At 35.9% G+C, this 24,743-nt stretch overlaps 1 protein-coding gene across 2 annotated transcripts in view; it reads right to left on the reverse strand.

The window, feature by feature from the left end:
- Letm1 (Leucine zipper and EF-hand containing transmembrane protein 1) overlaps positions 1 to 24,743 on the reverse strand; it is a 213,599-nt gene that overhangs the window by 39,323 nt on the left and 149,533 nt on the right. For both annotated transcript variants that reach the window (XM_090414926.1, XM_090414927.1), the window contains exons 8-9: positions 22,673 to 22,805; positions 6,685 to 6,851 (exon numbers count right to left, since the gene is read on the reverse strand). In XM_090414926.1, coding sequence (XP_090271052.1) covers positions 6,685 to 6,851; positions 22,673 to 22,805 — 300 coding nt within the window. The remainder of the gene's footprint in view (positions 1 to 6,684; positions 6,852 to 22,672; positions 22,806 to 24,743) is intronic.

A 24,743-nucleotide genomic window follows, 5' to 3' on the forward strand; every position in this document is an offset into this window, starting at 1 on the left:
ATGATAGTACTACATGTAAAAAATTACATCATTATTAATTTCCTATCTACAATTTTCCTCCAATTCAGCCTGTTACTTGTCAACACTCCAACATTATCAGATCTTATAGTTCTATCATCTAAAGCACTTTGTACCGTATCAATCCACCTATATCTTGGTCTACCTCTGGGTCGTTTTGCTGCCAACCTGGCAGAGAACACTTGTTTTGCTAATCTTTCCTCGCCCATTCTGTTTAAGTGACAATACCACCTGAGATTAGCTCTGCTAACGCATTCCTGGATGCTGACAATGCCAAGTTCTTTCCTAATATCCTCGTTTTTAATATGATACTGCCATTGATGCCATCTGTTCTCGCCTATAATCTTTCTCAGGACTCTCATAACTGTGGTCTCTAGTCTTTGGTCAAGTGTTTTACTTCTGACCCAGGCTCTCAGATCCATAAGTTAAAACTGGTTTGAACACTGTCTTGTATACAGCTAATTTAGTGTTCCGACTAATTTCTTTCTTATTCCATATGAATTTATTCAATTGACTTCCCACCATACCAGTTTTGCTGATTCTGTTGTCTATTTCTATATTTAATTTACCAACTTCACTAAAAATCATGCCTAAGTAGCTGAAATGTTTTACTTGTTCCACAGGTTCTCCATTCACAACACAGTTGACATTTTCAATGATTCTGATTATTTTCATTGTCTGTCTTTTTATTGCTGACCTTCATACCATATCTATTACAACAGCTATTCAATTTAGTCAGAGAATCTTGCAGACTTGTAGTGGATTTATTTAGAAGTATAACAACATCTGCATAAAGCAAAGAGCTGACATTAACATCTCCAATTTTGATATCATGTTTAATACCACTTTCCTTCATAATGTGATCCATATAGATAATGAATAACAGAGGGGACAATGTACATCCCTGTCTCACACCAGATTTAACATTAAACCATCTTCCTGTACTTCCTTCAATTCTAACTGCTGACCTACAATTCAAATAAAGATTAAGTACTGCTTGATATAATGCCCCATTGACACCATATAACTGCAGCGTATTGAATAGCTTCTCTCTTGGCACCTTGTCATATGCCTTTTCCAGATCGACAAAACTTAAATACAGATCTTTGTTATATTCCCATGCTTTCTCGACTATTTGTCGTAAAGTGAAGATCTGATCCTGACAGCCTCTATTTGGCCTGAATCCAGCTTGTTCTTCACCAAGCTTTTCTTCCACAATTCTTCTCAACCGTTTCTCAAGTATACTTGCATAGATCTTGCCAGGAACACTCAGTAGGGATATATCTCTGTAATTCTCACATTCAGTTTTATTTCCCTTTTTATATATGGGTACTATGAGAGCTCTACTCCAATCATCGGGAATTCGTCCCTCTGTCCAGGCTTTCTGAACTATGCAGTGCAGCCACTGTAAGACTCTTATACCACCATACTTCAGCATTTCTGGTCGAATATCATCTACTCCTGCTGCCTTTCCACATTTCAAGCCTTTGATGGCTTTTTCTACTTCAAGTATGCATATGTATTCCTGACTGCATGCCTGGTCAATGTTTTTTACCACTGTGCTGTCATCACTGCTTGTTTCATTTAGCAGTTTTTCAAAGTAATTACTCCATACTTCAAGGATTCATGTCACCTTTATCATCTCTAATTCCTTTTATAGCACTCTTTCCTCCATTCTTAAGCTTCTTCAACAACCTCCAGAATATTTTGCCACCTTCTTGATATTTATTTTCTATATTCTTGCCAAAGTCCTCCCATGACTTTTGTTTAGCTAGTTTTACACAGTGTTTAGCATTCTTGCATTTGTCTCTATATTCTCTAAGAGCACAAGCTGACTTATTTGACAGGAACTTTTGGTATGCTTTCTTTTTTTCCTTCACTGCCTCTTTAACTTCCTGTGTCCACCAGGGAGTTCTGATTTTTTTATCCTTACAGACAACCTCACCACATGCCTCTCTGGCAGAATCAATCAATGTTTTCTTCAGAGTTTGCCACTGAATCTCCAAGGTTTGATTCCTGTTCTCAAACTCTTTCATTTTTTCTTCAATAATCTTTGTGTATTTTAGTCTACAGCTCACATCTGAGAGCTGCTCAACTTTTATTCGCTTTAAAACTTTCTTACATGTTATTCTTTTCAATATGAAATTCAATTTTATCCTGCTCAAGACTAAATAGTGATCACTTCCAATTTCAAATCCTCTGTACACTCTGGTGTCCTGCACCAGGGAGAAAACATCACTATCAACAATAACATAGTCAATGAGACTTTTCTTATTCCTAGCCTCTTCTCTCCATGTGAATTTGTGCACATTTTTATGTTGGAACATGGTGTTAGTAATAACCAGTCCAGAGCTAATAATGTCCTGAGCAGAAATCCAACAGATATTTGCCATTATTATTAGCTTTGCTCTTTTCTCCAAATTTTTCCAAAATATTTTTGTATGTCTCACAATCATTTCCTACTCTGCTATTTAGATCCCCAACAAGGACCAACTTTTCATTTTTCATTGTGTCAGTTGCTTTTTCTAAAGCCTCAAAAAATTCCTCCACTTCTACCTTAGTAGAACCTTCTGTGGGACCATAGGCACAAATAAGTCTCATTGTCCAGTTCCCCATTCTCATATTTGCCCACATTATTCTACTTGAGACTGACTGCCATTCAAGAAGATTAGCCTCGTATTTTGTGTTGAATACTATGGCTGCTACTCCTTTTTTGATTGTCATTGCCTGAATATAACATTTTGTATTTATTGCTCAGAAAGATCTCACCAGTTTTGGTCTTTTTTGTTTCAGTCACCCCTATTATGTCGATCTGGTACTTATCTAATTCCTCAGCTAGCTCCATTTCTTTGCCATTCAGGCTTCTTACGTTGATAGTACCGATCTTTAACTCTGGTGATGTTGAGTTGGGGTTTATTTTCAGATTTGTTCCATCTCTCCTCTACTCCTCTACTTTCTCTACTTAATAATAATCTAGAGGATAATCTTCTCTACTTTCCCAATATCTTTCATCCTTTTTGTTTTTAACTAGTTCTCTTTCCAGATATCATAGAGGTCACATTATCTCTCATCGCAGCAACTCATCACAATCTTGTGCAAGTTTCCTGTCTCATTGAAAAACCCCCTCCTCTGACCACATACAACTTTGTGTCCTTTGGCAATACAAAGGTACAAGTAGGATAACCTCCAAAAACTACTTCTACACCTTTCCATGGCATGGCTATTGCTTTTGCTCTTCTGACTTAGACACCTGCACTAAGTGAGTCACAGAAATCATGCACAATGACACGAAGGCCTCCATCCCTCATTCTACTCAAAATTCTAGTTCATTTCCCAAATCCTAGTTCAACAGATGTTTGAAAGCAGTCGAAGGAAAATCACTCGACTTACCACAGATGGACTACATCAAGAGCCCTGTGAAGCTAGGATTCTTGATCATTCCTTTCAACCTATGCGGAAGCACATAATAAATAAAAAAAAAACAACTGTTAGCAGATCCAAGTTGCTTTTTCCCCTTGGATATTTAAAAAAAGAGCCAATCAAGCCAAAAAAATCCTAGTGAGTTATTTTGATATATGGCAAGCAGAAGAAAGAAAGAATGACAATGTCGCCTGTAAGCTGATGAGAGTAGTATATTAGTGATTGATGCAGAGGATACAGTTGAAGAATTCAATGAGCAGTTTATCAGGGTATTTCATCCTTGTGTGAATTCAAAGTCATAATAAGTTGGAATGTAGATTGTATATGGTAGAGGAGAGATTGATGCTTAGTGAACAGGAGGTATATGAGGAATAAAGTAAACATGATGTTAATAAGGCAGTAGAACTTGACAATATATATTACTGCATGTTTGGAAAGAATGCTCTAGGGAATTAGCAGCATACTTGCTGCACCTATTTAACATGAGACTTGCAACAAGGCAAATCTCAAAAGAGTTGAAAGTGGGAAAAATTGTTCCACTTCACAAAAGGAGGATAAGAGTGAGACTACAAATTTTACTCCAATCTATGCATCTGGAGTTGTCATTATGGCATTAGAGAGGTTGGCTAGGATTGGTATCCCAAAAGAGGAAGGTCACTAGTGGAGTATTGCAGGGAATAGTCCATCTGTCTTGGACTATTTATTTAACTTGCATGTTAATGATACTGGGTCAGGCTAACTAGAGATATACAGTTGTTTGCTGATGATACAAAGTTGGAAAGAATATGAGGAACAGAGCAGATGTTGTGGCCTTGCAGGATGATCCTGATAAATCAGAGTTCCTAAACTGCGTACTGCAGCCAACTATTATATGTATTCTTTTTTTAAATGGCTTTTCAACTTTTAGGACACAAATACTTACTAAGTAGTTTGGAGCTAACTACTTAAAAAACAGAAATGTTAGGTATTTCATTTGGCCAAGCAATGACAAAAGTGTGCCATGAACTTTGGGAACCTCCAAGAGACTATGTGAATGGGCAAATAAGTAGAGCTATTGGTTTAATGTTGCAAAGTTCAAGAGTAAGCAAGGTTGGGGTGCATAGTATACAATTAATTGGAAAATTCTGAAAGAAGTGGAAGAGATTAGAAATCTGGGAGTGATGGTAGACGGTTTTGAAGTTCAGAAGCCATATTGCTAAAATTGCAAGAACATCACAATAGATTATGGGAATGATGAGGAGGACCTTGACATAAAGAAGTAAAGAGCTTATGGTTCTCTTGCATAAGGCACTGATCAGGCTGCATATGAACTACAGAGATTTTGTCACCTACTATTCAAGATATACCAAAGAAGGTTCATTGAGTTGGTTTCAGGTCTATGGAATGTGAGATATGAGAACAGAGCAAGGGAATGCAATCTGCAGAGCCTTGTGAACAGAAGGAGAGGATATATCATTAAAATGTACAAGTTGTTATGAGGTTGTTACTAGATTAATGTGGAAGAGATTTTTCATAGAGTAAAGGAGATAAGGGTAGAACAAGCGGTGATACCTGGAAGCTTTATAAGGAAGGTGTAAGTAAGAGAGTGAGGAGCAGCTCTTTGCATGGAGAGTGGTTGATGAGTCGACTGCATTACCTGAAAGCGTTGTGAGTCCAGACACTGTGAATGGGTTTAAGGCACAGTTTGATTATCTTTTTGTATGAGAGCATGGACCTCCCATGATAAGTTTTTTGACTCAATGGTGGTCTGGTGTTAATAATACTACCAAATGGCTTGATTCTTCCAACTACATAGATCAGGCTTGTAAAGATGCTGAGACATTTGTTGTCACTAACCTTATACAAATTTATAAACTAAAGATCATAAAAATAAAAATAAATAAAAATAAATAAAAAAAAATCCTTTACTCGTGAAAACAAAATGCAAGAGCTACTGAGCTACACAGGCTCCTTTTTTTTTTTTTTTTTTAGAACAAAATGCAATATGAAAAATGTACTTGGAGAACTTTATATAGTAACTTTCTAGACAGATCTATGTTGCTGTTCAGCCTATCAGCATTCTGCTGAACTACAGGATATGAATTCATGAACCTCAATACACCTCTCTTTTTCTCTCTGGTAGACCTTCCACTAACTGCTAATAAACAGACAAGTCTTTTGGAACATTCCACCACTAAAATGGAAAGCTGTTCTTGCAGCAAGAGATGGACACATCAGTCTCAACTGGTTTATCTTTTAACTCTTTCCAAAAGTGTTCAACAGAATTCAGATAGGGACTGTGCTAGCCAGTCTAAATTTTGCACTCCTATACTATAGTGCAATTCTGCAATGCACCATAGCTTTACATGGTGCATTACAGAAAGTACCATGGTGTTTCTTGTGGAAGTATTATAACCATCATAGCATTTTCCATAAAACCATCACTGCATAAGCAACATAGAACTGTCTAGAAAGTTTCTCCAAGTTCATTTTTCCAGGAATTACAAGTGGTCCTAGTCCAATCCAAAAGAAGCATCCCCACACCATCACCAAAACCACTAAACTTAAAAGATGGAATAACACATTCTGGTAAATAAATTCTCTTCTTGGCAGGTGTTCCATACCCAAACATCCATCTGATTTAAAAGAGAGTGCATATGATTTATCACCCCCATCTGTTAACTTTCCATCATTCTGTGTTCAATAAAAGCAAGCACTGTATCATAAAAGTTGAACCCAAGCATTGTTTGGAGTGATGTTTATACTTATGCCTAGCAATCCTTCCATGGAAACTGAGAATATGAAATTCAGTATGTAATGTTTTAGCACAAACTTCTAGCATTATGAATACTCACAACTCCTAACTGAAAGAATCCGCCAACATGACAGAAGATGAAAAACCATTTTCCCCTTCCTTTTCTATTATACCTTACCATTTCTTTTTCACTATCAAGTTTCCACCACTTAATGATGGCAATCAGTAAACTCAGAAGCTCTAAATGTGTTTCACTCATGCAAAATGATCAAGAATTAATATGGTATCTTATGATGACACTTTGCTGAAAGTTAATTTTCTCTTAACTATGCCCAATATCCAGTAATGCACACAACAAGCAATTTATCATAATTCCCTTAGCATAACTCATGGTTTGCCATTTGTATATGGTAGTTGAGAAAAAATTGGGAATATGTACATTCAGGAAAAAAATCAGATAAATAAATACAAATCCAGTTATTACAAATCTTGAGAAATTTTAAATATCTTACAAGTTTATATTCTTCCATCTCCTCTTTTAGGTCTTCTATTTCTTCTTTTTCAATTAACAATTTCTTTTTCTCAGCAGCAATGTTCTCCAAAGCATCCTCTAAATCATCAAAGTCTTCTTTAGAAAGTTCTTGTTTTTCAGATACGGATTTTAATTCTGTTGTTTCCACTATGAAACATAAACAAACTTACATCAATTTTATAATAAAATAAGGATGTTGAGCCATTAAAAATGCTATAAAATCGGCAGTGAAAATGTATCCGATTGTCTACTGCAGAGGTTCTCAACCTTTTCCAGTGGCATACCACTATATTTAATTCAAGATATTAGATGTACCAGTAAGGCAGTGGCTCACATACCACCAGTGGTACTTGTACCACAGGTTGAGAATCCCTGGTCTACTGAACTAAAATTAAGGTTTGATATTATATATGCTTAAGAAAAATGCTAGGTTATCCAAAGAAAGACATATTCTTTTAAAATGTCATTAAAAAAAAAATAAGAAGCAATCTCTGTGTTTATCAAGTAAAGTTTTGTTTTACCAATGCCACCAGAAGGGTATACCTCTCATTCAAATATAAAATGATATCACATACCATATCAAGAGAAAACATTTGAGTAATCCAGTATAGGAAAATAAAACAAATAGCAAATTTAATGATTGAAGAGTGCTGCTTCAGAGATCTTATGTTTCACAGACCACTGTATTAATAGTAATGATAGTACAGAGTTAATTGATACATTTTCAAGAATACATAATATTTCATGATACATAATACTCAAGAAAATACATTTTCTTGAGTATTATGTCCTATGCATTGCACTGGTTATGTGTTATTTAGATATTCTCACACTTATGAAAATGAGGTAGAGAACCAATTAACTGCAAGATAAAAATCATAAGATATTTCATTAAGTCAAACTAATAACAAGTGATGAATGCATTTTAAAAAAAAATTGTTCCTGTGATCACAAGCTGTTTCGAAATTAAATTTGTAAATAACATTTCTTTACTGATTCTTGGGTAACTGGGAATTTTTTTTTTTTTTTTTCTTACAGATACATCCTTGATTCTGTACCACTGACACGAAGCATAACATGATTTTCATTATGATTGTTCTTTCTCATATGTCCTATAAAATTAATTTAAGGATGTGGCGATGAATCTGTCTTTCCATGCAGGTTCACAAAGAATCTTTCATTATGGTAAGTATGCTTAAGAAATTAGACAATACTGCTAATGTTGAAAAGGAGAAATGTCTTCTGATAACAATAAGTTCTGTTGTTGTTGTTGTTTTGTTAAAGTAAAGTTTTTTTAAAGTAAAGATACTCTGGATTAGCAACTGACAAAACTATTACTGCCAATTGATTAGTATTAGTATCAAGTTGATAGTACCAATCTTCATTGGTACCATCAATGTAAGAAGTATTAATGGAAAAGAAATGGACCGAGCAGAAGAATTGGATAAGTAACAGATTAACATAACATGCATCACTGAAACAAAAACAGGAGAGATCTTTCTAAGTGAAAAATACAAAATGCTATATTCTGGCAATAACAAGCAGGAAAAAGAGGAAGACAGCCATAGTATTTAACACTAAATATGAGGATAATTTTCTTAAATGGATGTGGGCACACATCAGAATAGAGAACTTGGCAATGAGACTTATTTGTACTTATGGTTCCACAGAAGGTTCTACCAAGGAAGAAATGGAGGAATTTTTTTGAGGGCTTAGAGAAAACAGATAGCTCAATGAAAAAAGAAAAGTTGATCTTTGTTGGAGATCTAAACAGCAAAGTAGATAATGATTACCAAACACACAGAAATGTTTTGAGAAAATCTGGAGAAAAGTGCAAAGCTAATAATAATGGAAAATGTCTGCTGGATTTCTGTTTGGTAGATGGATTAGTTATTTAGTTATTACTAATACCATGTTCCAACATAAAAATGTGCACAAATTCACATGGAGAGAATATGCAAGAAATAAGAGTCTTGTTGACTATGTTATAGTTGATAATGATGTTTTTCCACTGATTCAGGACACAAGAATATACAGAGAATTTGCAAATGAAAGTGATCACCATTTCGTCTTGAGCAGGATAAAACTAAATTTCATATTGAAAAGAAGAGTGTGCAAGAAAGTTTTAAAACAAATCAAACATGAGCAGCTTTCATAGGTGAACTGTAGACTAAAATATGCAAACACTATTCAATAAAAAATGAAAGAGTTAGAAAACAAGAACCAAACCTTGTAGATTCAATGGAAAATCCTGAGGAAAACATTGATTCAGACAGAAATGTGGTGAGGCTGTCTGTAATGATAAAAAAAAAAAAAAATCAGAACCCCATGGTGGACTCAGGAAGTTAAAGAGGCAGTGAAGGAAAAGAAAGCATACCGAACGTTCCTAGCAAGTAAGTCAGCTTTTAGAGAATACAGAGAAAAATGTAAGAAAGCAAAGCATCGTGTAACACTAGCTAAACAAGACTTTTGTAAGAACATAGAAAATAAACATCAGAAAGGTGACAAAATATTCTGGAGGCTATTGAAAAAACTTAGAAATGGAGGAAAAAGTACTGTAAAAGGAATAAGAGATGATAAAGGCGACATAAAAACTGAAAATAAAGTTATTCTAGATGTCTGGAGTAATTACTTTGAAGGGCTACTAACTGAAACAAGCAGTATCCACATGATAACAGGAATACATATCCATACTTGAAGTAGAAAAAGTCATCAAAAATCCTGAAATGTGGAAAGGTAGCAGGAGTAGATGAAATTCAACCAGAAATGCTCAAATATGGAGGTATAAAAGTTTTACAGTGGCTGCATTGCATAATTGAGAAAGCCTAGTCAGAGGGTTGAATTCCAGATGATTGGAGCAGAGCTTTCATAGTCCCCATCTATAAAAAGGGAAATAAAACTGAATGCAAGGATTATAGAGGTATTTCCCTACTGAGGATTACTGATAAGATTTGCAAGATACTTGAGAAATGGCTAAGAACAATTGTTGTGGAAGGGAAGCTTGATGAAGAACAAGCTGAATTCAGGTCAAATAGAGGTTATCAGGATCAGATTTTCACTTTAAAACAAACAATTGATTAATCTTGGGAATATAACAAAGAGCCAAGAGGAAAGCTCTTTGATGATGTAACTGGCAATACATATTCTCTATTTACATTGTAAGTCAGCAGTTAGAATTGTGGGAGGTACAGGAAGATGATTTGAGGTAAAATTAGGTGTGCAGCAAGATAGCACATCATTATCTCCATTGTTATTCATTATCTAAATAGATCACATTATGAAGGAAATTGGTATTAAATCTAATATCAAAATTAGTGATGTTCATCTTAGCTATTTACTTTATGCAGTTGATGTTTTAAAGCAATCCCTCGATTAGTGTGCCTAATGCATTCTTTAAAACAGGTGCATTAATCGAAAACGTACTGATCGAATATAAAACCTATGGGAAAATGTATAATTCATTCCTCAGATTTCTTTTTTGACCCTTGATTTTTTTTACTAAAAGAATTAGGGTATGTCTCAAGGTCTAGTTAAAGGAAAACCATGAAGCTGAAAGACAATAAAACATATTCAGAATATAAATTTATTATTCTACTTCTTAACAAAGAATTGAGCTAACATAGTTTGGCGAGCATTTTGTTTCTTTTTTTTCATACAACCGACGGTATAGCCCTATTGCCTCTTCTACTCTTCTGCAAATTTTACTGCTTCTCTCTTCAAAACTTCGATTGTATGAAAAATATATTCAAATTGTTTCTGTGAAATCTCTTTTGGCTGACCATCAGTGGTTAAATTTTCTTCATATTCTTCAGGATCTTCCCACTGTGCATCTAAATTTAGCAAGTCGGAATCGCTCAATTCTTCAGAATGAGATTTAATTAACTCTTGGACATTATCATTGAAGGGGAGAAAGAAATGAAGGACATAAATTGGTCGCCAACATGTGAAATCATGTGCTATATAGATAAAATTTCCCAACTGTTATACAAGCAAAATAGTTACCACTTTAAAAACTACAATGATCATAAAAGAGACGTTAACTTTCCGACATGTAATAATAAACAACTCATCCCAGAAGACGGATTCTTCTTCTTCTTCTGCAGCTTCTCCCACTTAAGTGGGGTCACTGTTTCTTATGAGTCTCCTCCACACCTTCCTGTCTTGGGCTGTCACCACATCCAAGTTCTTCATCTTCAAATCCTCTTCTACCAGCTCCCTCCATCTCTTCTTTGGCTGCCCACGCTTCCGCCTTCCTTGCACATCCATCTGCATGACCCTTCTTCCCACATATTCGTCCTCCCTCCTCATCACATGACCAAACCATCTCAACCTTGCCTCCTGTATTTTCGCTCCTAAGTTCGTAACTTTCACTGTTCCCCTGACATAGTCATTTCTCAGATGATCCTTTCTGGTCACACCGCACATCCGCCTAAGCATTCTCATCTCTGCTACTTCCATCCTGCTAATGTTATTTTTCTTCAGGGCCACAGTTTCTATAGCATATGTCATAGCTGGCCTCACTACTGTCCTATAAATTTTGCCTTTCAGATTGATCGGCACCCTCTTATCACATAACACTCCAGCCATCTCCCTCCAGTTCCTCCAACCTGCTTGTATCCTGCATCCCACTTCCTTCTCACCTCCTCCATCTTCTTCCACTGTCGAACCTAAGTATCTAAAGTCTCTCACCTTCCTGATGACATTTCCTTCCAGCTCCAGGTCTGTCTCCTGGCCACCGCCCACTGCGCAACACATATACTCTGTCTTACTTCTGCTCAGTCTCATACCTCTCTCTTCCAGTACTTTTCTCCATCTTTCCAGTTTAGTTTCCGCTTCTTCTCTTGAATCTACACAGAGCAAGATGTCATCTGCATACAACATTGTCCAAGGTGCATCTTCTCTCACCTCCTCTGTTACCACCTCCATCACAATATTAAACAGAAACGGACTTAATGCTGACCCTTGATGCAAGCCAACTGTTACTTGAAAACTTTCTGTCTGTCCCAAACAGGTCCGAACACTTGTCTTCACATTTCTGTACATTTCCTGCACCAACCTGACATATTTCTCCGGCACCTTCTTCTCCCTCAGACACCTCCAGACTTCTTGCTTTGGCACTCTATCGTATGCTTTCTCCAGATCAATAAATACCAGATGTAGCTCCCTTTGTTTCTCTCGATATTTTTCCATCATCTGTCGTAACCCAAAGATAGCATCTGTTGTTGAAGACGGATTGATTACCCTATTATCGGAATGGATTCTCCTTTGAGCAATTGAAAAAAGTAAGGTCACAACAATCCCCATTGACAAATACTAACATACAATTGAGTTGAAACAGCTGGGATGGATGATAATATATAAGAGAATTTATAAGTATTGCTTAAAAGAGATGATAAGTTTACTGCAAGTTTTGCCTTCTATCACACAGAACAGCTATCAAAATAAATCAGATAAAGAAACTGTGGAAAATCACACATTTTGTAATCAAATTCTTTTATAGTGGCATCATTCATTATCATTGTTTGAACCTACAGCCATTTTTTGGCATATGTAGCAACGTAGACATAATTTTATTTTACACAATTGTCCCATATTTTAATGGGACAATTGTGTAAAATTTAAGTAGAAGTAAAATTTAATTTGTCCAATTTAAGTGAAAGAGATTAGAATTTCAAACTCTCTTGTATATGGTCATATGAATACACATCTTGAAAAACAAGATGTGTATTCATATGACCATACTAATGATACATTTACGCCTCTTCTAATTATTTATATAGAAATAGAGTATTACAGTATATTGATTGAAGTTGAATTTTAGATTGTGAATATACCTGAAAATTGTTTTCTTGAGAATCATTATGATGTCATTGACAAAGAAACATTATTCAAAGAACTTGAATTTGTAAAAATTTGACAAACCTGTCAAATAAAAGTTCTAATACATTTGGTTAAGCTATCCACACATTTATGGCTTATGTACTCAAGATACTGAAATTTCTTTTCATAATTTATCTTTAGACAAATTTCATTATTATAATGATACCTTACTAAAAACAGAAAAATTATATAAGATATTATGTCTATAATGTAAATAGTGTGGAATTAATGGTATTTGCATCCACAGCACTAGCTTGCCTGAAGAAAAAGTCATTCTAAATTTTATTCTAGTTGCCAACTAAAGGTATTTTTTCTAGGTCATTAGCTCTTTCTTCTACCAGTTCCCAAGTTAGTCAATTTCTAGGATGGGCAACTAGGATTTCTCTCTCTCTCAGAAACTTGGGTTTTTAACCCTTTAACTGCTGAGAACGTATTATTACGGGCTCGGAAATACATGCCTGCTTTGCTGAGCCCGTATATGTACGGTTGGCGCGCCTCCCATCAGGCAATTTTTTAGTATGGAAAGAATCGTTGCAAGATATTCAAACTTCGCGGGTAGGTTCCTCCATCTATTGCCAACCAATTGAAGTTTATTTGACTTGGGTTTTTTCCTTGTATGACATCTAAAGGGAAAAATTTGAACTGGTGCAACTAATCATATGCAGCATGATGCATAAATCACGTGACTGCGGGGATTTCAGGGATGTCACAATATGGCATCTACCAGTAAAATATCTGCGTTATCTTACTGATGATCAAATTGATGAGTTGTTAACAACAAATGAGTCGGGAGAAGAACTGTCTGAGTTAAGTGAATTGTGTACTTCAGATGAAGAAGATCCTGGTGATGTAAGTGTTACAAGCGAGCAAGATAGTGGCAAAAGTCTCGATACAAGCGTGCATAAGTGAATGCATACCGAAGATGTATTGTTCAAGTGGCGTGATGATGATGCATTTACTCCAAGTGTATGTGAATTTGATAGCAGTAATTAAGGAATAATCACATGTAATATCACTGATGATTCTTCAGCTTTAGATATTTTTTAACAATTTCTTACCATAGAACTAATGACAACAATAGCTGATGAAACAAACATGTTTCATACCTTCACCACAAATAATAGATCATCTACACCATCTTCATGATTAAAGGTGAAAAAACACCACCTCTCAAGAACTTTACATTTTTCTAGCTATTACAAAAAAACTATTTTTCCACCTTCTGGATATGACCATACTCTAAATTCCCACTGTCTCTATAATGTAAAATTTGGAAAAAACACCAACTTAGCAGAGACTACCAACTCATGCTTATCAGGAAAATAACTCAAAAGTACCATATCCCCAGAACAACATCGAGGTTGAAAGGACGTCCATCGCCTAGAGATAAACCACTGCATCTTAAAGAAAGGCATTTCCCTTCTCTTGTACCTTCTACTGAGAAGAAGAAGAAGAAGAAGAAGAATGCAGCTCGAGTTTGTTATGTCTGTTTCAATACCACTCTTGAGAAGAAGCATCGTGAGAGCTGGTATATGTGCAGCAAATGTGACGTTGGACTCTGTGTAGAGCCCTGTTTTGAAAAATATCATTCCATGCTAAATTTTTAGGTTTAGTAATAACTGTGTTGTAAATAATAGTGCTCTTTATATATTTTGATTCATTTCTACATAAATTAATGTGTGTAATTTGCATAATCAAGTGAACACCCCTTGATTATGCAAATTTTATAAAACACTATTATTGCCATTTTTGTGAGTGAACAAGTGTATATCAAGAATGTATGATGCTGTCTGGACTTCTTACTTCAGTAAGAATTTTAATTGATTTTATTTATAAATTTTTTGCAAAATTAATTCAGCACATGGGACAATCAATGTCAACAGAATATAAAATCAGCAGTTAAAGGATTAATCCTGCACCTCAACAAAATTGACAGCAGAACTTATAACACTTCAGACAATAATATACAGTAGCAAACAAATTAATCCGAACACATTTCAAAGAAAAATGCTAATTTCGCAAGAAAATAAGTAAAAAATTATACTCCAACTTTACTTAATTTATATGTGTTCCTCTGTTCCTAAATAAGTTCATTAATTTGCTAAGGCATAAACTTTACCAAGAAAGAAAGAACACATTTTTCTTATTTCTGTATCTCGAAATCATACTTTTATAATGGAGTGTATTAAGTTATCATTTGTATTACACTTAAATTTTCCAAGTCTCTTTTTTCATTATGGCCCACAACTTTTCTACTGGGTTAGTCAGGAGAGTTACCTGCCCAATGAAGCAAATGGATGTTGTGATTTTTGAGAAACTCTCTCACTTTTTTTCTTTTTAATTGTGGCATGGAGCAAGATCCTTGGAAGATGAGTTCTTTGTCTTTATGGATCTGTGGGACCACTCTTTTCTCCAATATTTTTATGTACTAGTCACTTTTTTATCATACCATCAACAGACACAAGTGATCTTGGACCATCATATGTAAAACAACCCCAGAACATCTTTCTAGCTGGGTGTTCAGGAGCTTGTTAAAGGTAGACAGGACAAGTCTTCTCAGTCAATGATTTGCAAACATAGGGTATTTGCTCTCCTTGGACAAAGAAATGGCTCTCATCTGAGAATATGACCTTCTTCCACTTCTCAACAGTTCAATCTTTTGCCCACTGGAGCCTCTTTTTTTTTGCCACCTTCATCAACAATTGTTTCTTTTTTGGTCTGTGGGCAGTCCTCCCTGCTTACAACAATCTTCGACGGACTGTCATGTCAGAAACATTAATCCCACTAGCTGCCAAATCTCTGTCTACAGCAGACACTTTTGAATTTACTTTGCTTTTCTTAACTAGTAAACAATCTCGAGTAAGTGTACTTTCTTTTTTGTCTAAATTTTCCTTTTCTGCCAGGAGAAGAGGTACCTGTCTCCCTAAACCTCTTAAAATCACATTAACAGTAACCAAACTAGCACCACACTCATTGGCAATGTCTTTGAGTGATGGATGTGTGCTAAGAAAAGTACATGTTTTTGAACGCTTTTTTGAAGATGTATCCATTTTATAGCTACACAAAATGAATAAAACACTACAAACGTCAATTTATTTACACTATTAAAAATGCACACTATTAATAAATATAATAGAGATAGTTAAAACATGCATCACTCAACCAAAACTGTGAACTAAACCGAAAGCAAAACCAAAATTATTGTGCACTGAAACAAAAACCAAACCAAAACCAAAAACTTGATGGAAATTCAGCTTGTTGGGATTAATCTGTTCACTATTGTATAGTGTTTTAGGAACAATGAGGTGGCAGGTGTCTGCCATACTCTCTTCCCTGAAGGCCAATTAAAATCACTGATATCATGGGTAAATTTTGTATGACTGACTATGGAAGGAGGTTGGCTGCCCCCAGTTTCCAAAAGTAAGTTAAGACTAAATGGTCTGGCGTGCTACTTTTGGGGAATAAAAGGTGTTAACAGATTTTTCCCTATTTTGGGAAAACACTTTAATAGTATATTAATAGGAACACATTACACTTGCTAATTATTATTATTATCTGAGACCTCCAGGGAGTCAAAGACTCATCGAGGGAGGCTATAAATCACCCAAACAAGCTGTACACTAGATCCCCCCCCCCAAGGCAAACTATTCCACTCACTCACTGTTCTGTGAGAAAAACACCTAGTTCTTACTCCTTCCTTGACTGTGAAGAAACTTAACTTCCATGGATGCCCCTCCCTCTTCTACACCCTCTGTCCAACTTCCCGAAAATAGAAGAAACTAGTGCCACCACCTGCTGTATCTTTTTGTTGTCAAAAGCGGCAACCTTCATTAGTGTTGTGTCACCTGTTTATAACATCCAATAAGTGCATGATTTCATCAAAGAAACCCCCAAAACATCCGTGAGATTGATTGAAGATGAATTGGGGATTCCAAAATCAACTGTGCACAACATTTTGACCGAGAGTATGGGCCTTCGTAAATTGAATTTGCGATTTGTTCCCCACAAGTTAACCGATGACCAAAAATGTATCGAATTGAACACTGCAAGGACCTCACTAAAACTGCTCATAAGGACTCAAACTTCCTTGAAACGATCATTACTGGTGACGATACATGATGTTTTGAGTATGAGCCTGAAGTAAAGTGCCAGAGTGCTGAGTGGAGACCACCAGAAGAGGGGCATCCGAAAAAAAAGTCGCTTGGAGAAGTCAAAAGTAAAGACAATGCTGATTTGTTTGTATGATTTCAAGGGCATTATCCACAAAGAATTCGTTCCGCCTGGCCAAACAATCAATGGTAAGTTTTTATCTCGAAGTTTTGAAGCGAATGATAGCGAGAATTCGTCACGTACAGCATGAATATTGTGACAACCGACCGTTTGTCAAAACACAGTCACTCTTGGCACTATAACTGGGCTTCTGATGAAACAAATGTCATAAACAGTGGACACAACACTAATGAAGGTTGCCGCTTTCGACAACAAAAAGATACAACAGGTGGCGACACTAGTTTCTTCAATTTCGAAAAGTTCGGTTTCTTTTTGAACAGAGGGTGTACATAATGAAAATTTTCATCAGACGCCATCCTATAATACTCATTCAAAAGTTTATAGATCTCTATCATATCACCCTCTTTCTATTGTTTACCAGTCTGTAATCTACATACATGAAATCTCTCCTTATAATCTAAATTCCATAATCCAGATATAATCTTTGTAACTCTTCTTTGCACATTTTCCACAGCTTCTTTATCCCCTTGGAATCTAGGAGACTAAATCTGCACACAATAGTCCAGGTGTGGTCTTATCAAAGCCTTATAAAGAAGCAAAATGCTTACTTATCCTTACATGTCAAGGTTCGCTTTAAGATAGCAATTATCCTCTGAGTTGTATTTGAAACTTTTGCTATGTGACCTTTGAACTTCAAATTCCTATCCACCAATATGCCAAGATCCCTTGCCTCCTCAGTTTCTTGTAGCACAACCCCACTAATATAATATGCCACTGGAAATCTAATCACGCCAAACTGCATAACTTTGGACATTAAGGACAGTAATTCACAAAGAAATAAGCACCAAATTCATTACGCTCATATGTGAAATCCATTATTGAATTTTTAACAAATGAAAAGGAAATGGCACCACCTGTTCCCCAAAAAGTCAAAATTAGAACTATTGTGGAGAAAGCAATTAGCATAAAGTCATGGTAGATGAACAAAAAATAAATATAACCTATTTCAGAAAGTAATACAAACATAAACATAACATAACTTAGTTACCATTGATAACCAATGGTAACTAAGTGAACTATATTGAAAGTTATATCATTCATGGATGCACAATTCTACGATGTTATGCCACTTTTATTCAAAAGAAATAAGCATTAATCAGTTATCATATGATTTGCAAATGTTGGTTAGCTTTTGAAGCTTACTGTATTCTTGAATAATGTACACCTGTTTTGGAATTTTTTCTCTACTCCAATCATCTGGAATTGTGTAATACAGTCACTGTAAAACTTTTATATTTTTTTTTCCAGACAACCAGACTATTTTTGTCTACAGTTTTTATGTCGCTATTATCATCTTTGATATCAAAGCTTCTTCAATAGCCTTCAGAAGATTTTGTAATTTTCATGATATAAATACGTCAGATAAAATATTATGGAATGCTGATTGAAACAAGTACATAATTTTAAAGTTGATGAACTTAAAGAGCCATATATATATATATATATATATATATATATATATCATCATCATCAAATTCCTGCCAACCCTCAAGGGGTGTACAGGACATGATAGTACTACATGAAAAAAATTACATTATTATTAATTTTCTACTTACAATTTTCTTCCAAATCAGTCTGTTACTTGTCAAGACTCCAACATTATCAGATCTTATATTTCTATCGTCTAAAGCACTTTGTACCGTATCAATCCACCTATATCTTGGTCTTCCTCTGGGTCGTTTTGCTGCCAACCTGGCAGAGAACACTTGTTTTGCTAATCTTTCTTTGCCCATTCTGTTTAAGTGACCATACCACCTGAGATTAGCTCTGCTAACGCATTCCCGGATGCTGACAATGTTAAGTATTTTCCTAACATCCTCGTTTTTAATATGATATTGCCATTGATGCCCTCTGTTCACGACTATAATCTTTCTCAGGACTCTCATATCTGTGGTCTCTAGTCTTTGGTCAAGTGTTTTAGTTCTGACCCAGCTCTCAGATCCATAAGTTAAAACTGGTTTGAACACTGTCTTGTATACAGCTAATTTAGTGTTCCGACTAATTTCTCTCTTATTCCATATGACTTTATTCAATTGACTTCCCACCATACCAGCTTTGCTGATTCTGTTGTCTATTTCTATATTTAATTTACCATCTTCAGTAAAAATCGTGCCTAAATAGCTGAAATGTTTTACTTGTTCCACAGGTTCTCCATTCACAAGACAGTTGACATTTTCAATGATTCTGCCTATTTTCATTGTCTTTGTCTTTTTATTGCTGACCTTCATACCATATCTATTACAACAGCTATTCAATTTAGTCAGAGAATCTTGCAGACTTGTAGCAGATTTATTTAGAAGTATAACATCATCAGCATAAAGCAAAGAGCTGAACATTAACATCTCCAATTTTGATATCATGTTTAATACCACTTTCCTTCATAATGTGATCCATATAGATAATGAATAACAGAGGGGATAATGTACATCCTTGTCTCACACCAGATTTAACATTAAACCATCTTCCTGTACTTCCTTCAATTCTAACTGCTGACTTACAACTCAAATAAAGACTAAGTATTGCTTGATATAATGCCCCATTGACACCATATAACTGCAGCGTATTGAATAGCTTCTCTCTTGGCACCTTGTCATATGCCTTTTCCAAATCGACAAAACTTAAATACAGATCTTTGTTATATTCCCATGCTTTCTCGACTATTTGTTGTAAAGTGAAGTTCTGATCCTAACAGCCTCTATTTGGCCTGAATCCAGCTTGTTCTTCACCAAGCTTTTCCTCCACAATTCTTCTCAACCGTTTCTCAAGTATACTTGCATAGATCTTGCCAGGAACACTCAGTAGGGAAATACCTCTGTAATTCTCACATGCAGTTTTATTTCCCTTTTTATACATGGGTACTATGAGAGCTCTACTCCAATCATCGGGAATTCGTCCCTCTGTCCAGGCTTTCTGAACTATGCACTGTAAGACTCTTATACCACCATACTTCAGCATTTCTGGTCGAATATCATCTACTCCTGCTGCCTTTCTACATTTCAAGCCTTTGATGGCTTTTTCTACTTCAAGTATGCATATGTATTCCTGATTGCATGCCTGGTCAGTGTTTTTTACCACTGTGCTGTCATCACTGCTTGTTTCATTTAGCAGTTTTTCAAAGTAATTATCCATACTTCAAGGATATCTTTTTCTCCCGTTTTCATGTCACCTTTATCATCTCTAATTCCTTTTACAGCACTCTTTCCTCCATTCCTAAGCTTCTTCAACAACCTCCAGAATATTTTGCCACCTTCTTGATATTTATTTTCTATATTCTTGCCAAAGTCCTCCCATGACTTTTGTTTAGCTAGTTTTACACAGTGAATTTCATATTGAAATTCACTGTGTAAATTCACTGTGGAAATTCACTCTATATTCTCTAAGAGCACAAGCTGACTTATTTGACAGGAACTTTTGGTATGCTTTCTTCTTTTCCTTCACTGCCTCTTTAACTTCCTGTGTCCACCAGGGAGTTCTGATTTTTTTATCCTTACAGACAAACATACCACATGCCTCTCTGGCAGAATCAATCAATGTTTTCTTCAGAGTTTGCCACTGAATCTCCAAGGTTTGATTCCTGTTCTAAAACTCTTTCATTTTTTCTTCAATAATCTTTGTGTATTTCAGTCTACAGTTCACATCTGAGAGCTGCTCAACTTTTATTCGCTTTAAAACTTTCTTACATGTTATTCTTTTCAATATGAAATTCAATTTTATCCTGCTCAAGACTAAATAGTGGTCACTTCCAATTTCAAATCCTCTGTACACTCTGGTGTCCTGCACCAGGGAGAAAACATCACTATCAACAATAACATAGTCAATAAGACTTTTCTTATTCCTAGCCTCTTCTCTCCATGTGAATTTGTGCGCATTTTTATGTTGGAACATGGTGTTAGTAATAACCAGTCCATGTCCTGAGCAGAAATGTCCTGAGCAGGGGGGGCTGAAAAGTTCTGATAAACACCTAGAACAAAAATAATATTAAAGCAACTGATTTTTATTTATTCGGCTGGTTCCCCCCCCCCCGTTCCTCACCCATCACTTAGGACTGGCTGAGCCCTCCTAGTGAGGGGTTAAGTATGAATTTTATGACTGAAAATTTGTGTGTGCTCACAGGCCGGGTTTGCCTGTTCTGAGAGACAAAAGAACTTATCTTAAAACCGTTTAACCCCCATGTTTCAACAAATTGTAATAATTTGTTCTTTTTCTTTTAGGATATATGAGAAGACATCAGAGGTTTTGAAAAAATTCGAAGACACAGAAGTGTTGGCTGTCATCAAGCTTTTCATGCTGCAAGAAAATTCTTCAATTAAGATTTATCAAACTTTGTGTGAGACTTTAGGGGATTGTGCCCCAACATATTTAACAGTTGTCAGGTTGGTGGCCAAGTTTAAAACTGGGCATCCTGAGACAACAGATGCCCCAGGTCAGGAAGACCTTCCACAGCGATTGCACCTGAAAATATCGATGCAGTGCATGCCATGACCTTTGATGACATTATCCACCAACATCTAAACATGAAAAAGCTCTCAACAAAGGGGGTCCCGAAATGTTTGAATGCCGACCAAAAGAGAGTGTGTGTGCTGCCATCTCAACATTTTGGCTTACTTTCAGAAAGCAGGTGCAAATTTTTTGGCTCGTGTTATGATTGATGATGAAACATGGCTTCATCACTATGACCCAGAGACCAAACAACAGTCAATGGAATGGAGACACAAAGGTTTTCCACAGCCAAAGATCAGCAGGGAAGGTTCTTGCCCTTTTGGGATATAGATGGTGTAATCCTTACCAAGTACCTCAAAAAAAAGGTGAAACTGTTATAGCAGCAGTTTATTCAACAGCTCTGAGGGAATTGAAGGAAGTGCTGAAGAAAAAACGCTGCAGGAAACTGAGTAGAGGCGTGTTACTTTTGCAAGACAATGCACCTGCTCATGAGACAATACACGACTTGGGCTTCCAATGTCTGCCTCACCCACCCTATTCGCCAGACCTGGCCCCATCTGACTATTTCCTATTCCCAAATTTAAAGAAACAATTGAAAGGAACAAAATCTGCCAGAGATGATGAAGTTATATTTGGAGCTGAGAAGTGATTTGTGCAACAAGGGAAAGACTTTTTTTCCTCAGAGGATTGCAGCAGCGTTGTAACAACTGTATAACACTTAGTGAGGAATATGTAGAATAATGTGTAAGTTACATGGATCTACCTCAATTCCTTCATGTTGATTATCACAACTTTTCAGCACACCCTTGTTAATCATATGAGTGGCTGAAGTATTTTTCTTCCCTTCAGGTGTAGCATACACAATGAGTACCATGTTAAGATTTCTTCCCCATAAAACAGTCAACTGAAATAAATCATATGTTCACTTCCTTTTCTTCCTCCTTCTCCATGTGATATCACAAAAATGGGCTAAAATTTCTGAATCCTCTGATTTTTTTGAAAAGGCCACATGAACTGTATTTTGTTCCCCCCCCCCCCCCGCAAAAAAAAAATCCCTTAAAAATGTTCATATACTTGTATAAACAGTAGCAAATTCAAATGAAATAAGCCACCAGATAAGAAAGCACTGTTTTCATACATGATAATTCTAATGGCACGTTACCACTCTAAGAAACTCCATTAGATTCGATACAGAAGAACAAATGGATATCCTGCAGCTTCTGCATTTAAAGAATAACATGAATTCTTAATCTTTCAGTGTACAGGCACTTAAATTTCCAAAACTTGATTAATCACCAGTTAAAAATAACATAGTAAAGATGTCAAAATATACATTTCAATGAATAAGGCATTCTTACATTCTATAGCTTTATCTGTCAGAACTGGTGCAATGTCTTGAAATATTTCTGGTGATTTATCTCCACTGGTTGGAATAGCTACTTCTTTTTCTGTCAACTCAACTTCTGTTGCAGCTTTAGCTGCTGCTTCTTGCTACAGAATGATACATACATTATTATTTATTATGCTTCCTTACAGCATGGTCTAATGATATAAAAATGCAGTAAAAATTTATTAATGTTATGTCAGAATGCAAAGCAAATATGAAAATGATTTTTTAAGGCAAAAATCATTACATTCACTATACATTTTCAGTCAAATATCTTTTATAATCATCTTATTACTTTGCTGATTTTCATTTGAACATCCGTTAAGAGTAAACAAATACAACAAAAAAGCAAGTCAAATTTAATAGGATAGTTAATATAAAACATATGAATAACCATGGGCTTGGGGGAGGGACATTATGTACATTATTACCAGGAGCATTCAGAAAGGAGGGGGGGTTACTGGCATTAGTGAGACAGTGAAAGTTTTTTCGCTCAGTTACACATGAATTAAACTTAAAAAGAAATTATATTCTTGTTTAATTTTTTATCTAAGTACAAGCATACAAAGTCTGCATATGAGGTATCTTCACAATAAAGTTATTTGTATATAGACTGATGCCTTCACATCAATTCACACAACAATCATGACCATTATGTATAGGTAGCCTTATCATGAAGATACCTCATGTACAAACTTTGTTTGTCTGCACATTGATAAAGGACTAAACAAGAATATATTTTCTTGATAAGTATAATTTAATTTGCAACAAAGTTGAAAAACTTTCAACAAATAATTCTGATACAGAGTATTTTGATAATAAGGTGGTGATAACTTTGAACTACTTGTATATGGAAAATATATGACTTCTGCATTAATTCAACCTCAGTATCTCTTCTGGGTCTGGCTCCCTATGATGCAGGTTGCTTCCAGGGGCTGTCACTGAGTAGAGCCATCAATGAGTTTTCTCCCCAGGAATGATGTGCTTAGTGTGATCATTCTCAAGTCACTCAGTGAGATTCAAAGTGATTTTGTAGATCACTCAGAGTTTTGGAGAAGCCCCCCCTCCTCCCTTTCTGCCGCGCACATGCAAACAGGTGGGGAGTAGAGTGACTCTGCTGAGTGGTAGGTTTTTGCCTATCACCAAGTAGAGTCACTGCTAAATCTTCTATCCTGGAGTGATTCAGAACAGGAGTAATGAGTTTATAAGTGATCTTTTAGCTCACCATGTGAGATTTAGACTGATCTTATAGATTACTCAAAGCTTATGAAAAGGTTCCCCTGCACTTTATCAGGGCCTCAGTAAAGGTTTAAACCGGTCTGGTAGCACTCCTGTGTGTGTGTGTGTGTGGCATTATGGGAGGACTGCTACCCACACACCTGAAAGGAAGTATAATTTGCATTATGTGATAAATAAGATAACTGATGTGAGGTCACCAGCCTCTATATACAAATAGCCTTGTCATGACAAGTACAAATTTTGTGTGCTTATACTTGGATAAAGGATTAAACAAGAATGTAACTTCTTGGTAAGTTTAATTTAATTAGTCAGACATCGCTGACAGAAGATGGTATAGTTATTAGAACAGAATGTGAAAAGTTTAGTATTTTCGGGGAGAACAGACCAAACAAAATGAAATAGTATTGTTTATGACAGCTAATGAACTGCAGCAAAAAAGACTAAGTTCAGCTTCAGCTGGAGGTCAGCAAAAATAGTGTATTTGAGGCTATCTGGTGTGAGATACAGTCCAACAGGATGAAGGTGATGAAATACAAAGTTGCTTTCTGCTAGAGAATAGGGGATGCAAAGGATGATGTAGACCAGTCGAAGGCAGATGTCGACCCCCTGGGGTTGATATGACATTGTTAGGGGTCGATTCAGGCTCAGAGGTCGACAGAAAAATATAAGACATCATTGTATGGGTAATATTTAATTCGTCAATTAAGAGTGAATCAATTAAGTCAATTAAGAGTGAATCGGTTAACTTGGATTACCTCCGTGATAAAAGACATGGAGGTAATGACAACGCAATTAAGAGTGAA

The sequence above is a fragment of the Typopeltis vanoorti genome, chromosome 26 (assembly GCF_054136105.1).
Source record: "Typopeltis vanoorti isolate ZY-2024b chromosome 26, IOZ_Tvanoo_1.0, whole genome shotgun sequence".
NCBI lineage: Eukaryota > Metazoa > Arthropoda > Arachnida > Uropygi > Thelyphonidae > Typopeltis > Typopeltis vanoorti.